Genomic DNA, 14,204 nt, shown 5'->3' with positions numbered 1-14,204 from the left:
AGTCAAGGTAAATATGAAGCAATTTTTAAAAATATAATAATAAAGGCAATGTCTAGTATAAAGGAGACTGAAAAACCATAGAGCAAGAACAGACAAGAGTGACAGAAAGAGAGAAATAAAATCACCTACTGATTCACTGCATAATTCCACATTTCAGATAAGAACAAATATTCAGATTGGGTGTAATGGCTCAGATCTGTAATCCCACCACTTTGGGAGGCAGAGGCAGAATTGCTTGAGCCTAGAAGTTCAAGACCAGCCTGGCAGTCTGGGCAACATGGCAAGACCCCATCTCTACAACAAATAAAAAATAAACAAAAATAAATACCTTAGTCAGGTGTGGTGGCACGCACCTATGGTCCCAGCTACTCAAGAAGCTGAGGTGGCAGGAGGCAGAGGTTGCAGTGAGCCAAGATTGTGCCATTGCACTCCAGCCTGGGCAACAGAGTGAGACTTCTCAAAAAGAAGCTGAGGAAAGAGGATGACTTGAGCCCAGGAGGTTGAGGCTGCAATGAGCCATGTTCACACCACTGCACACCAGTCTGGGCAAACAGAGTGAGACCATGTCTCAAAAAAAGAATCATGATCTATACAGCCCAAGTCTACAAAGAGAAGAATAAGAGGCAGAAAATATATCACAGGGAATCATGGATAGGAAATACAAGCAAATTTAGTTAAACTGCCCAGAGTCAAAAGCAAACTAGAGAAAGACAATATGCCAAAGACAAGAAAAAAATTAATTTCTGTGAAGACCAGGGAAGAGTTCTACGATAATCAAAATAGGAAAGTGAGCATATTAGAAAACTTAAAAGAAATGAACAGTTTATCATTTTGAGAAACCAAAATCTTAAAAGAAAGGCTGCTTGCCAAAAAAAAAAAAAAAAAATTCTGAATCTGACCAAGCTTCTAGAACTTCTATCAGTGTAACTAGAGAAGTATGTGGGAGATAAGACAAAATGAAATTGACCATTGTTAAAGCTCGATGATGGCTAGATGGGGGTTCATCATACAATTCTGTCTACTTTTATGTATGCTTTTTAAAATGGCCACTAATGGGCACAGATCACTAAAGTTGCTGTTCATGGTAGACATCAGCTCCTCTGGAAATCTTTAACTGCTGTAGACAGGAAAGCGCTCCTTCCTCCATGCTACTGTTCTGCATAGTACACACTCCTATTACTGTACTTACTTGCTTGTTTACTTCTATATCATCTCCAAATCATGAACTGTTTAAAGGAAAGAATGATGTCTTACTCATCTATAAATGCCATTACCTAGCACAGTGTGAAGGATGTTCAGTAAATGGATGATCAACTAAACAAAGCAGTAACAGAAATTATGATTTCTCAGAAGAAGACAGAAAAGGTGAGAGAAAGAGGTCCAAGAACAACAATATGGAATACAAATTTTATCAGAGTAAAGACAGAAATATCTATAAAAAACACTGCTAGAGTAAATAGTGTGCTGAATGGCTGAAAAAAATGAATGAATGTATGAACAGTCTATTCAGTATATTCCTATACTGAAATGGAGCATATCAAGCCAACAAAATTTAATAATACTTTTCACTGGGAATATCTAACACCCTTTTTTCTAATCCTGTGCTCTCCAATCCCCTTTCTGGTATTTACTTGATTTATCATTAGGCTTTTCTATATTTATTCATTCAATATACTGAACACCTACAAATGCCAAATAACTATTCTAGGCACTTGAGATACATCGATTAACCAAAAAGACTAAAAAAAACCAAGCCTTGTGAAGCATATTTTATAGTGGGGAGAGAAATAAATGGAAAACAAATAATAAATGGGTGAAGTACAAAGTATGTAACAAGACAATACACAGGGGTGGCAGACCTGTGAGAGGAAGACCAGTCTAAAAAACTTGAGTATTTTTGTCTCACTGGGAGTTTTTAGTAAAATGGCACTGATAAACTGCAGTAAGTCTCTTGCCTGTTTGGTATATACAAGAGTCCCCCATGACTAATCTCCCACTAATAGGAAAAGTTATACATTATCCTAAACAATACTGACAACCCCTACCTGATCAGTGCCCAGCTGTGAGGTACCAACTACTGCCACCATCACCCTCTGATGTCTCCTTAGCTGAAAAACAAAAATACATGTCTGTACAAAACCCACTAAGGAACAGCATAAATTACACTTATTGCTTTTAAAGGTCCTTCTCTGGCTGGGCGGTGGCTCACACCTGTAATCCCAGCACTTTTGGAGGTCGAGGCAGGCGGATCACCTGAGGTCAGGAGTTTGAGACCAGTCTGGCCAACATGGTGAAACCCCATTTCTACTAAAAGCACAAAAATTAGCTGGGCTTGGTGGCGGGCACCTGTAATCCCAGCTACTAGGGAGGCTGAGGCAGGAGAATTGCTTGAACCCAGGAGGCAGAGGTTGTAGTGAGCCAAGATGGTGTCACTGCACTCCAGACTGGGTAACATAGCAAGATTCCATTTCAAAAACAAATAAATAAATAAAGTTCCTTCTTTGATACAAAAAGAAAAAATAGGAAGGAAAAGCTATAAAACTGATTTTGAGCAAGGCACTGAAGTGAGATAACCAGCTTAGATTAAATTTAACAGACATTTATAACGAGCAGTTAGGCAAAACTTTTTGCTGAGTTAAGAGATCATCAGTTCTCTCTCCAAATATAGACATCTTTGATTGGTAGTCTCTATTTACTGGTTGAGGACATCATTGTCTATAAAGCTATATCTTAAAAGAATCTCATTCTTGCTATAAAGAGTTCAGCCCGTCATTGTATTTATAAAAATCCGTTTGTTCAAATATGCATGTGCTGTATGCCAAGTAATACTCCCACAGTTAATCACTATTCTACATTTTATCATTAAAATAAGTTTTCTCTCAGTTGTGAGTCTGTATAAGTTAACAAGTAAATAAACATAATTTTCCTATCACCTTGGAGATACTCATATCAATTCTCTACAGTTTAAGTATTTTGTTTTATTGACCAAGACACTGTGGCCAAAAGATGTTAAGGAGATAAACTGACTTCTCTAAGGTCGCAGGCTCATTAGTGACACTTCTAGAACTTTAAATGCATGTTTCCTGTCTCCATCCAGGACTCCCTAAAGATTATACACTGTTACTTTTGTTCAGTGCTGTCCATTAATATCTCAACTTAAATTAACCGGGAATTTTTAGCTTTAGACTTGAGAAAGAACAAAAATACATCAAGTTCATAGCCTATCTGCCTAATAAATTATACTACATCAGAACTGAAGACTGAAATTGATGGAGTCATTGAAGATACTCTACACAAGGTTAACAAGGTGAAGATTAAGAGAAGAATTTTATTAATACATAACTCAAACAAAGGTTTATTATACAGAATATACTAGGAACTCTTGTGAATCAACAAGACAAATATACAAGAAAAGTGAACAAAGGGTGTAAGCAGAAAATACATAGAAAGGAAGAGCTAAATGTTTAACTAATATCAGAAGAGATGTTATTTCACTGGTTATCAGGGATTTAAAATCCAAACAGTGAAAAACTACTTTATGATCATCAGACTAGCAAAAATTACAAAGTCCAAAAATTACAAACTTCAAAAATATTCAATGCTGGCAAGAATGCATGGAAACAGAAACTCTTACACATTGCTACTGGGAATATCCATTAATACAACTTTGGAGAGCTATCTAGCAGTCTCTAAACGAAATTAAGTGTGAGTACATATTTTGTGTATTCTATGACCAGGACACACAGAGGGTCACACACCACATAAAAATGGTGGCTCACCCCTGTAATCCAACATTTTGGAAGGCTGAGGCAGGCGGATCACTTAGAGTGCAGGAGTTTGAGACCAGCCTGGGCAACATGGAGAAACCCCATCACTACTACAAAAACAAAAAGTTAGCTGGGTGTGGTGGGGCACACCTGTAGTCCCAGCTACTCAGGAGGCTGAGATGGGAGAATCACCTAAGCCCAGGAGGTCAAGGCTGCAGTGAGCCAAGATCGTGCCACTGCACTCCAGCCTGGGAGACGGAGTGAGATTCAAAAAAAAACAAATTTCAGTCAGATATGGACCATATATATACGACAGTGATCCCATAAGATTTTAATGGAGCTGAAAAATTCCTATCACATAGTGACATTATAGCCATCCTAAGTCGTAGCAAATCACATTACTCACACATTAGTGGTGATGCTGGTGTAAACTAACCTACTGCACTGCCATTTGTATAAAAGCATAGTACATGCAATTAGGTACAGTACATAATACTTGAAAGTGATAATAAACAACTATGTTACTGGTTTATGCATTTACCACATTACACTTTTTTTTTTTTTTTTTTTAGATGGAGTTTCACTCTTGCTGCCCAGGCTGGAGTACAGTGGTGCAATCTTGGTTCACTGCAACCTCCGCTACCTGGGTTCAAGCAATTCTCCTGCCTCAGACTCCCAAGTAGCTGGGATTATAGGTGCATGCCACCACATCCAGCTAATTTTTGTATTTTTTTAGTATAAACAGGGTTTCACCATGTTGGCCAGCCTGGTCTCGAACTCCTGACTTCGTGATCCACCCACCTCGGCCTCCCAAAGTGCTAAGATTACAGGTGTGAGTCACCACACCTCGCCTACTTTTTTTTTTTTTTTAAGAGTTAGGATCTCTGTCACCCAAGGTAGACAGCAATGTCGGCATCATAATTCACTACAATCTTGAACTCTTGGGCTCAAGTGGTCGTTCCACCTCAGCCTCCTGAATAGTGGAGACTTGGGACTACAGGCATAAGCCATCATGCCATGCTAATTTTTTTACTTTTTGTAGAGATAGAGTCTGGCTATGTTGCCCAGGTTGGTCTCAAACCCCAGACCTCAAGCAATCCTCCCACCTCAGCTTCCCTAAACCCTGGGATTACAGACATGAGCCACCAAGCCCCGCTACTATACTTCTTATCATAATTTTACAATGTACTACTCCTATTTAAAAAAAAAAAAAAAGTTAACTGTAAAACAGCCTCACACGGGTCCTTCAGGAGATAATTCAGAAGAAGGCATTGCTATCATAGATGACAGCTCCATGAATGTTATTGCCCCTGAAGACCTTCCAGTGAGACAAGATGTGGAGGTGGAAGACAGAGATATTGATGATCCTCAACTTGTGTGTACCTGCGTTAATGTGTGTGTTTGTGTCTTTGTTTTAAACAATGCAGAGCTACACAACGTGTTTGCGTTTTAAGCTAAGTGTTACTGCAACAGAGACAAAACATTAGTTTATAAACTAAAAGTTACAATAAGCTAAGATTATTGAAGAAAAAAATTATTAATAAATTTGGTGTAGCCTAAGTGTACCCCAATGCCCTAGGCCTTCACTTCCACTCACCACTCACTCACCGATTCATCCAAAGCAACTTCCAGTCCTCCAAGCTCCATTCAAGGTAAGTGCCCTATACAGATGTACCATTTATTTTTAAATTTTCTACACTGTATTTTTACAGTACCTTTCTAAGTTTAGATATGTTTAAACACACAAATACCATTTTGCTGCAGCTGCTTATAGTATTCAGTGCAGTAACATGCTGTACAGGCTTGTAGCCTAGATGCAATAAGCTATATACCACATAGCCCAGGTATATAATAGGCTGTACCATCTAGGTTTGTTCATACGATGTTCATAGAACGAACAACAAAATTGCCTAATGACCCATTTCTCAGGATGCATCCCAGCCTTAAGCAACTCCTGACTGTATCTTCTATGACCCAGCAGTTTCACACCTGGTGCTATAATCACAGATACTCCTGCATGGGCACACAAGAATAAGGAGACAAAGGACTAGGTTGTCTGCACAACCTAGTTATCTACAGTAACAGAGACTTGGAGACAATATGTGAACATCTTTAGTGAAAGATGTATAAAATGTAGCTTATCCTTCCCTTGTACAATGTGTTACCTCTGGCTGGAAAGCTTTGGTCTCTAGATAAAAGCATGTCTTGCTCTTTGACAGCATTCCATTCTGCTCAAGTTTTCCTCTATTTAAAGAGGTGTCCACTAACTGCCAATCTAAAATGGCTCACTCCTCAACCCAGAATCTCTATATTCCCGACATCCTTCTTAATTTTTCTGCATACTATTAACAATAGGAATACTGTTAGTAGTGCTATATTGTTAATAGTTTACTGTACTGTAAACACATTTTAAACTATACATGTGTTGGTTGGGTGCAGTGGCTCATGCCTGTAATCCCAATACTTTAAAAGGCCGAGGCGGGTGGATCACCTGAGGCCAGGAGTTTGAGACCAGCCTGACTAACCTGGAGAAACTCCATCTCTACTAAAAATACAAAATTAGCCAGGCGTGGTGGCGCATGCCTGTAATCTCAGCTACTCAGGAGGCTGAGGCAGGAGAATCGCTTGAACCTGGAAGGTGGAGGTCACAGTGAGCCGAGATCACGCCACTGCACTCCAGCTTGGTCAACAAGAGTGAAACTCCGTTTCAAAAAAAAAAAAAAATAGATAATTGGAGAGTTGGAAATAATTAGATAGTTGGAGAGTTGGAGGTGGGGGTTACACATATGTTAATAAGGGGAAAGAATGAAGATTTTGGGCTTCTCCAACTCATTGGTGCCTGCATGGCTCATAGGAGGAAAACAACTTCAGAAAGGTTGAAATACACAATGTTTTTGACACGGATGTCAAGTATTTTAAGACAACTACATATGTCAGCGTTGAAGAGAGACCCGTGCTAAAAAGCCAGAGATTTGGGAGTCATCAAAATAGAGGCAGTAGTTGAAACCACCACGGATTCGACCATTCAAGAAGAGTGTGCATTAAGGTCCTTATTTCCTACACTACGTAGTTTGGATTTTAATCTGAAGGTTTTCAGAAGAGAGCAGGGTAGTGTCTCAGAGTGAAACATCTAAAGTGGTCAGAGAAAAAAGACAACCAAGGAAAGACTGGCTAAAACATAAGACGGAAATAAGGAAAATATGGTGACCCAGAAGTATAAGAAGAAAATTTCAAGAATGAACAAGTAGTTAAAATGGCAAATGAATAAACAGATTCCATTAGATTTAGCAACAAAAATATCAATGGTGATCACCACTACATCAAATTCAGTGACTGCTATGGACTGTCAGCCTTCAAAATACTGAAAAAAAATAAAATAAAATAAGTAATAAGGAGGTGAAGAAAATGAATATAGATAATTATTTCAAGAAACTTAAAGGAAATAAGCTGGGCATGGTGGCACACACAAGTAGTACCAGCCACTCATGAGACTGAAGTGGCAGGATCACTTGAGCCCTGAAGTTTGAGGCCAGCCTGGGTAACAGAGATCTTATCTCTTAAAAAAGGAAAAAAAAAAAAAAAAAGCTAAGAAAAATAATTACAGACAAAGCTGAAGAGTAATCTAAGGATCTAAGGTAAGGAGAGTATATTGAAGATAAAGCTTGATTTGAGGCCAGGCATGGTGGCTCACCCCTATAATTTCAATATACTTCAGGAGGCCAAGGCCAGCAGATCACTTGAACCCAGGAGTTTGAGACCAACCTGGGCAATGTGGCAAAACCCCATCTCTACAAAAAAAAATTCAAAAATTAGCCAAACATTGTGGCCTGTGCCTCACCTGTGGTCCCAGCTACCAGGGAGGCTAAGGTGGGAGGATTGCTTGAGCCTGGGAGGCAGAAGTTGCAGTGAGCCAAGATAGCCTCACTGCACTCAAGCCTGAGGAACAGAGTGAGACTCTGTCTCAAAAAAAAAAAAAAAAAAAGGTAAGAGACTTGGGTATGCTTAAATCCTTAAGTTAGTACTAACCGAAAAAGGAATAACTGAATGTTATGAATTGAATTGTGTTCCTCAAAAATTCATGTTGAAGCCCTAACCCCTGAACCCTCCGTATTTGGAGATAAGGTTTTTAAGGAGATGATTAAGATAAGATGAGGCTGTCAGGGTAAGGCCCTAAACCAATATAACTGATGCCATTATAAGAAAAAGAGACAAGGGCCGGGCGCGGTGGCTCATGCTTGTAATCCCAGCACTTTGGGGGGCCGAGGCGGGCGGATCACGAGGTCAGGAGATTGAGACCATCCTGGCTAATACGGTGAAACCCTGTTACTACTAAAAATACAAAAACTAGCCGGGCGAGGTGGCGAGCACCTGTAGCCCCAGCTACTTGGTAGACTGAGGCAGGAGAATGGCGTGAACCCAGGAAGCGGAGCTTGCAGTGAGTCGAGATCGCACCACTGCACTCTAGCCTGGGCAACAGAGCGAGACTCCGTCTCAAAAAAAAAAAAAAAGTAAGAAAGAAAAAGACACAGCAGGCCAGTGCAGGGGTTCATGTTTGTAATCCCAGCACTTTGGGAGGCTGTGGCGGGCAGATCACCTGAGGTCAGGAGTTTGAGACCAGCCCGCACAACATGGTGAAACAGGTCTCTGCTAAAAACATAAAAATTAGCCAGGTGTGGTGGTGGGTGCCTATAATCCCAACTACTCAGGAGGCTGAGGCAGGAGAATCACTTGAACCAGGAAGGCAGAGGCTGCAGTGAGCTGAGAGCAGGCCACTACACTCCAGCCTGGGAGACAAGAGCGAGGCTCCATCTCAAAAAAAAAAAAAAAAAAAAAAAAAAAAAACAGAAAAGAAAAAGAGACAGCAGAGGTGTATGTACACACAAGAAGACCATGAGAAAAGGCAGCAAGAAGGTAGCCATCTGCAAGCCAAGGATGGAGGTCTTATAGGAAACCAATCTTATCTGCGCCTTGATCTTGGACTTCCACCCTCCAGAACTGTGTGAAAAAAAAAATTTTCTTGTTTCAGCTACCCAATATAAGGTATTTTGTTGTGGCAGCCCTAGCAAACACATGAAGGAAATATTGCCCATAAAGAGAAAAAAATTAGAATATAATTAGAGATGGACAGATAGAGGTCTTCATATTTACAAGTGAAACAGAACAGAAAGCAATGAAGTTCCCACTCAATGTATTTCGCTTCCTCTATGAAGCAGAAGGGAACTTTAACCAGTAAAGAGTAAAGAGGGGGCCAGGCCTGTTGGCTCACGCCTGTAATTCCAGCACTTTGGGAAGCCAAGGTGGGCGATCACCTGAGGTCGAGAGTTCGAGACCAGCCTGACCAACATGGAGAAACCCCATGTCTACAAAAAATACAAAATTAGCTAGGTGCGGTAGCGCATGCCAGTAATCCCAGCTACTCGGGAGGCTGAGGCAGGAGAATCACTTGAACTCGGGAGGCGGAGGTTGCAGTGCACCACTGCACTACAGCCTGGGCAAAAAGAGCAAAACTCCAACTAAAAAAAAAAAAAAAAAAAAAGAGTAAAGAGGGGGCCAGGCTCACTCCTGTAATCCCAGCACTTTGGGAGGCCGAGGTGGGTGGAGTTCAAGGACGTCAGGAGTTCAAGGAGGTCAGGAGTTCAAGATCAGTCTGGTCAAAATGGTGAAACCCTGTCTCTACCAAAAATACAAAAATTACCCAGGCTTGGTGGCAAGCATCTGTAATCCCAGCTACTCTGGAGGCTGAGGCAGGAGAACCGTTTGAACTCCGGAGGCAGAAGTTGCAGTGAGCAGAGATCACGCCACTGCACTCCAGCCTAGGCGACAGTGAGACCCCATCTCAAAGAAAATAAATAAAGAGGAAAGGTGGTGGGTTATTAGCCACCATGATAAACAGGAGCACATAGCAGGGACACACAGGATTGTTGGGCTGCCTGTCCAGTACCCAATAAACGTTTGTTATTGAATGAACACCTGTCATTCATGAATTTTAGTTCATTTTTAATATAACAAGCTCTGACAGTAACCAGCAAAAGAAAAGCACTGGATGAGTTGGAATCTGGGTTATAAATCTAAGTATGTGTGACCTTTTACAAGGCATTTACCTTTCTGCGCCTCAGTTTCATCAGACTGGATAATCAGCATAAGATCACCTCAGATTAAAATAAATGATGCCATAAATTTTTATACAGGTTTGTGCATTACTTCAGTGTTCTTCAACTGTTACCAACCAAAGTAGTGTATCTCAAGATTTATTGAATATTCCTTTAATCTAGAGATCTTGTTAAAATTGCAGATTTTGATTCAGCAGCTCTGGATTGAGCCTGAGATCATGCATTTCTAATAAACTCTCAGGTGATGCTATACACCACAATTTGAGTAGCAAGGGTAAAGAACATTGATGCAACTTAAGCTCTACAAAGCTTATAACTGTACTCATCTGTCATCAGCCTGAAAGTCGGCAAACCAAAGACACTAGAGACTCACACTTGCACTAAATGTGTTTTGCCGTTCCTTAAATGCTCTGAAATTAACAGTCCCTATTTGAAGCTGATAAAGAAAGGAAAAAATACTACCATCAATAACACTAAATTAGAAGTGAGGTTAAATATATACACACACATAGGTACAAATATATAACACAAAGGTCAAAATTCCAATTTATCAAACATTACCTTATTCAAAATTTGAATATTTTTATTGCTGAGAAAAAAAATTTTGTTTCTGGAAAAATCTTCGGTGTATTTTAATAGCCACATGCCTACAAGGATCATGCTGCATTCTGGTTTGATTCCATATGTAAATATACTCAAACATCACAAAATCTGATGATTTTTCTATTAATGATCAGATAATCTTTACATATCTGTTTAAAACATCTAACATATTACCACAGCCAAATGTGTTTGTGGTGAAAATTCTCTTTGGCCTCAGGAAGTGCGACTAGGGCAGAGACCACCCTCCTACCCTGGGGCTATAACATATGGACACAAACCATTACTATAATTGTTTCTACTATACCCTGTGCTAGGTTACTGCAGAAACAGAGAAAATACCAGTCCTATCACAACCAAAAGGGAAAATGAAAATTTTTCTAATTTCACCGAAATTTTTCTCAGTAATGAAAGATGTAAAACGTGTCATGCAATGGATGTCTCCTATAGAAGAGTCACCCTGCCCTTAATCTGAAGCTTCTCTACTGAACAGAGAAGTTTGAAATAACGTGAAAATGGAGGAGGAAAATTCCTATCCGGGGGGGGGGAAAGCATTATGGCTGCAAACTGCTCTTCCTTACTTCCTTCTGAAGAATAACCGAAATCTGAAGGGCACTACCGCACTATAACTGAGCTCGTTTAAATGATGGAGGGGAGGAGGTATGTCAACTGCAACCTTGGCACTAGTAGTTTATTTACCAGTCCTTGCTATTTAGTCAAATCACTTTCAGATAGGAGTACTTCTCTCATTAACCACCATGTCACAAAATAATAAAGAAAAAATGACACATGCAATGAGCAAAAGTAGTTTTGCTGAATCACAAATACCCCCAAATACAAATCTGCAGGAGTCGCTGAACTTGAGAATTGGCGGCCATACCTCTCCATGAAGCTCCTCTCAACAAATGGACAACTACCTTCCCTTTTTCATTAAAAGCATGTAAGGGTCAAATGTTTAAAGCTATCACACTATTGCTATTAGCAACAAAGTCGTGTGCGCAGTAACAATGCACAACGGCCTTATAATCGAGATAACCACTTTATCTCAAATTTTGCACCACCTATTCCCCCAAGGGCAAATACATCACCCAGGTCCGCAACCGCGGCCACGATGGGTACACTCGGCTCTGCTCAGCCTAGCATACTGTCCCTCCCACCCCGCACCCTGATTGCTCCGCTACCATGCTACCCACTCCCGGGCTTCCTCGGCCAGCCCCCAGTTCCCCGAATTCCTAAGGTTACGCAAACAGCCAAGTCTGCAGGCCGCCCTTGCCTCGCTACCGTTATCCCTCATCTCCCGGTAGCCCCACTTTCCTCCCTCGCCTCTCGGGTCTCGGGTGCCCAACCCACTCCCTTCCACTCTCGCGCGCTTTGTGGCTCTCGGGCCGGGGCCTCACCGTTTGGGTCGGTCGGGAGTTGCCCGGCCCTCCCGCTCCCACTTCCCAGCACGAAGTGGCGTCGGTTGGTCCCGCGCCCCACGCTGCCAGTCCCCACGCCGCCGCCTACTGATGCCGAAAGCGGCTTCTAGGAACACGCCATGTTTAGCGTCGCGGTTCCAAACGACGCGGACGCGCGAAAACTACGTCACAGGAGCCCAGCGCGCATGCGACCAGCAGAGAGCGAAGGCGATAGGCGAACGTTGGGAAGGGGAAGGAGGGGCTTTCTCTTCGAACCAAAAGGCGCGGGGTAGCCAAATCAGTTGTGTGCGCTTGCGCAGTATAAAGAGCCGGAAGTCCGGACTAGCCAGATCTGTCACCATGGAAACCATAGATTTGGTTTGCCCTACTTCGAGGGAGCTCAATTGTTTCCCGGGTTGATTGAAGCTTCAGTCAGAACCATTTCACGTTTTCTATTCCACATATCAATTGCGGATCCGTCACAGCAGAGAAGAGTTATTTAAAGAATCTTACTCCCATCAATCCACCCTCCCTCCCGCAAATGTTTATTTTTTAAGTTACCCAAATCGCTTGCCGTTTACTCCTGAGTAATAGAAAGAGTGGAAAAATATAAAAGGACATAAATCCAGTTTTGCTTGCCTCTGCTAAAAGCTAACATAGTCACCTAAATGTTCTTATCCTCAAAAAGAGAACTTACTCAGGCGCAGTGGTGCGTGCCTGTAGTCCCAGCTACTCCAGATATTGAGGCAGGAGGATCACTTGAGCCCAGGAGTTCGAAGCCAGCCTGGGACATGTAGAGAGTTCACACACACACCCATTTCAAAAATAATATCGGGTGGGCGCAGTAGCTCACACCTGTAATCCCAGCCCTTTGGGAGGCCGAGGCGGGCGGATCACGAAGTCAGGAGTTCGAGACCAGTCTGGTCAACATGGTGAAACCTTATCTCTACTAAAAATACAGTAATTAGCCTGGACGCCTGTAATCCCAGCTACTCGGGAGGCTGAGGCAGGGGAATCGCTTGAATCCGGGAGGCAGAGGTTGCAGTGAGCCAAGATTGCTCCACTGCACTCCAGCCTGGGCAACAGAGTGAGACTCCGTCTCAAAATAAATAAATAGAGACTCCATCTCAAAATAAACAAATTAATTAAAAATACACATCAACTACATATTTCTTTAAAAAAATAATAATAAGGCCGGGCGCAGTGGCTCACGCCTGTCATCCCAGCACTTTGGGAGGCCGAGGCAGGCAGATCACCTTAGGTCAGGAGTTCAAGACCAGCCTCACCAACATGGAGAAACCCTGTCTCTACTAAAAATATAAAAAATTAGCTGGGCGTGGGGGTGCAGGCCTGTAATCCCAGCTACTCAGGAGGCTGAGGTAGGAGAATCACTTGAATCCTGGAGGCAAAGGCTGCAGTGAGGCGAGATCACGCCATTGCACTTCAGCCTGGGAAACAGGAGTGAAACTCCGTCTCAAAATAATAATAATAATAAGAGAAGTTGTAAGGAAATAGTAGAGTGCTCATAAAGATTAATAATAGAAAACCTTTATTGCTCATTTAGAATATTCCAGGTACAGTTTTAAGATCTTTATGGGAATTATCTATTTTAATCCTCAGAACAACCCTTACGAGGTAGGTATTTTCTTTATGTCCACTTTACAGATGAAGAAACTGAAGCACAGAGAAGTCAAGTAGCCTACCTAACTTTTAACAGCTAGTAAAAGGCCATGTTAGAATTTGAACCAAGCTCCACATTCCGAGAATGTCAATCACACAAGGGCTGTTTTTTAAAGTAAAAAGATAAAATTACCTAAACAATCACCAATGAGACGAATGATTAAATCATAATACATCCATATATAATAAAATACAAATTGGTCATTTAAAATTATGTTGAGGTCGAGCATAGTGGCTCACACCTGTAATCCCAGCACTTTGGGAGACCGAGACGGATGGGTCACCTAAGGTCAGGAGTTCGAGACCAGCTTGGCCAACATGGTGAAACCCCCATCTCTACTAAAAATACAAAAATTAGCCTGGCATGGTGGCATGTGCTTGTAATCTCAGCTACTCAGGAGGCTGAGACAGAAGAATCACTTGAGGCTGGGAGGCGGAGGTTGCAGTGAGCGGAGTTTGCACCACTGCACTCCAGCCTAAGCAACAGAGCGAGACTCCATCTCAAGAATAAATAAACAGGCCGGGCGCCGTGTCTCAAGCCTGTAATTCCAGCACTTTGGGAGGCCGAGGCGTGTGGATTGCTGGAGGTCAGGAGATCCAGACCAGCCTGGCCAACATGGTGAAACCCCCTCTCTACTAAAAATACAGAA

At 41.8% G+C, this 14,204-nt stretch overlaps 1 protein-coding gene across 3 annotated transcripts in view; it reads right to left on the bottom strand.

Moving 5' to 3' along the window:
* Positions 1-12,143, bottom strand: part of IPO11 (importin 11) — a 229,452-nt gene extending 217,309 nt beyond the window's left edge. For 2 of the 3 annotated variants that reach the window (XM_033179672.1, XM_033179675.1), the window contains exons 1-2: positions 11,875-12,143; positions 2,046-2,108 (exon numbers count right to left, since the gene is read on the bottom strand). In XM_033179672.1, coding sequence (XP_033035563.1) covers positions 2,046-2,087 — 42 coding nt within the window. In that variant the 5' untranslated portion in view covers positions 2,088-2,108; positions 11,875-12,143. The remainder of the gene's footprint in view (positions 1-2,045; positions 2,109-11,874) is intronic. The other variant, XM_033179673.1, reaches the window with a different exon arrangement.
* Between the last annotated feature and the right edge of the window lie 2,061 nt (positions 12,144-14,204).

The sequence above is a fragment of the Trachypithecus francoisi genome, unplaced genomic scaffold (assembly GCF_009764315.1).
Source record: "Trachypithecus francoisi isolate TF-2019V2 unplaced genomic scaffold, Tfra_2.0 Lachesis_group2, whole genome shotgun sequence".
Classification (NCBI taxonomy): domain Eukaryota; kingdom Metazoa; phylum Chordata; class Mammalia; order Primates; family Cercopithecidae; genus Trachypithecus; species Trachypithecus francoisi.
This window is presented reverse-complemented; position numbering and strand designations above follow the sequence as displayed.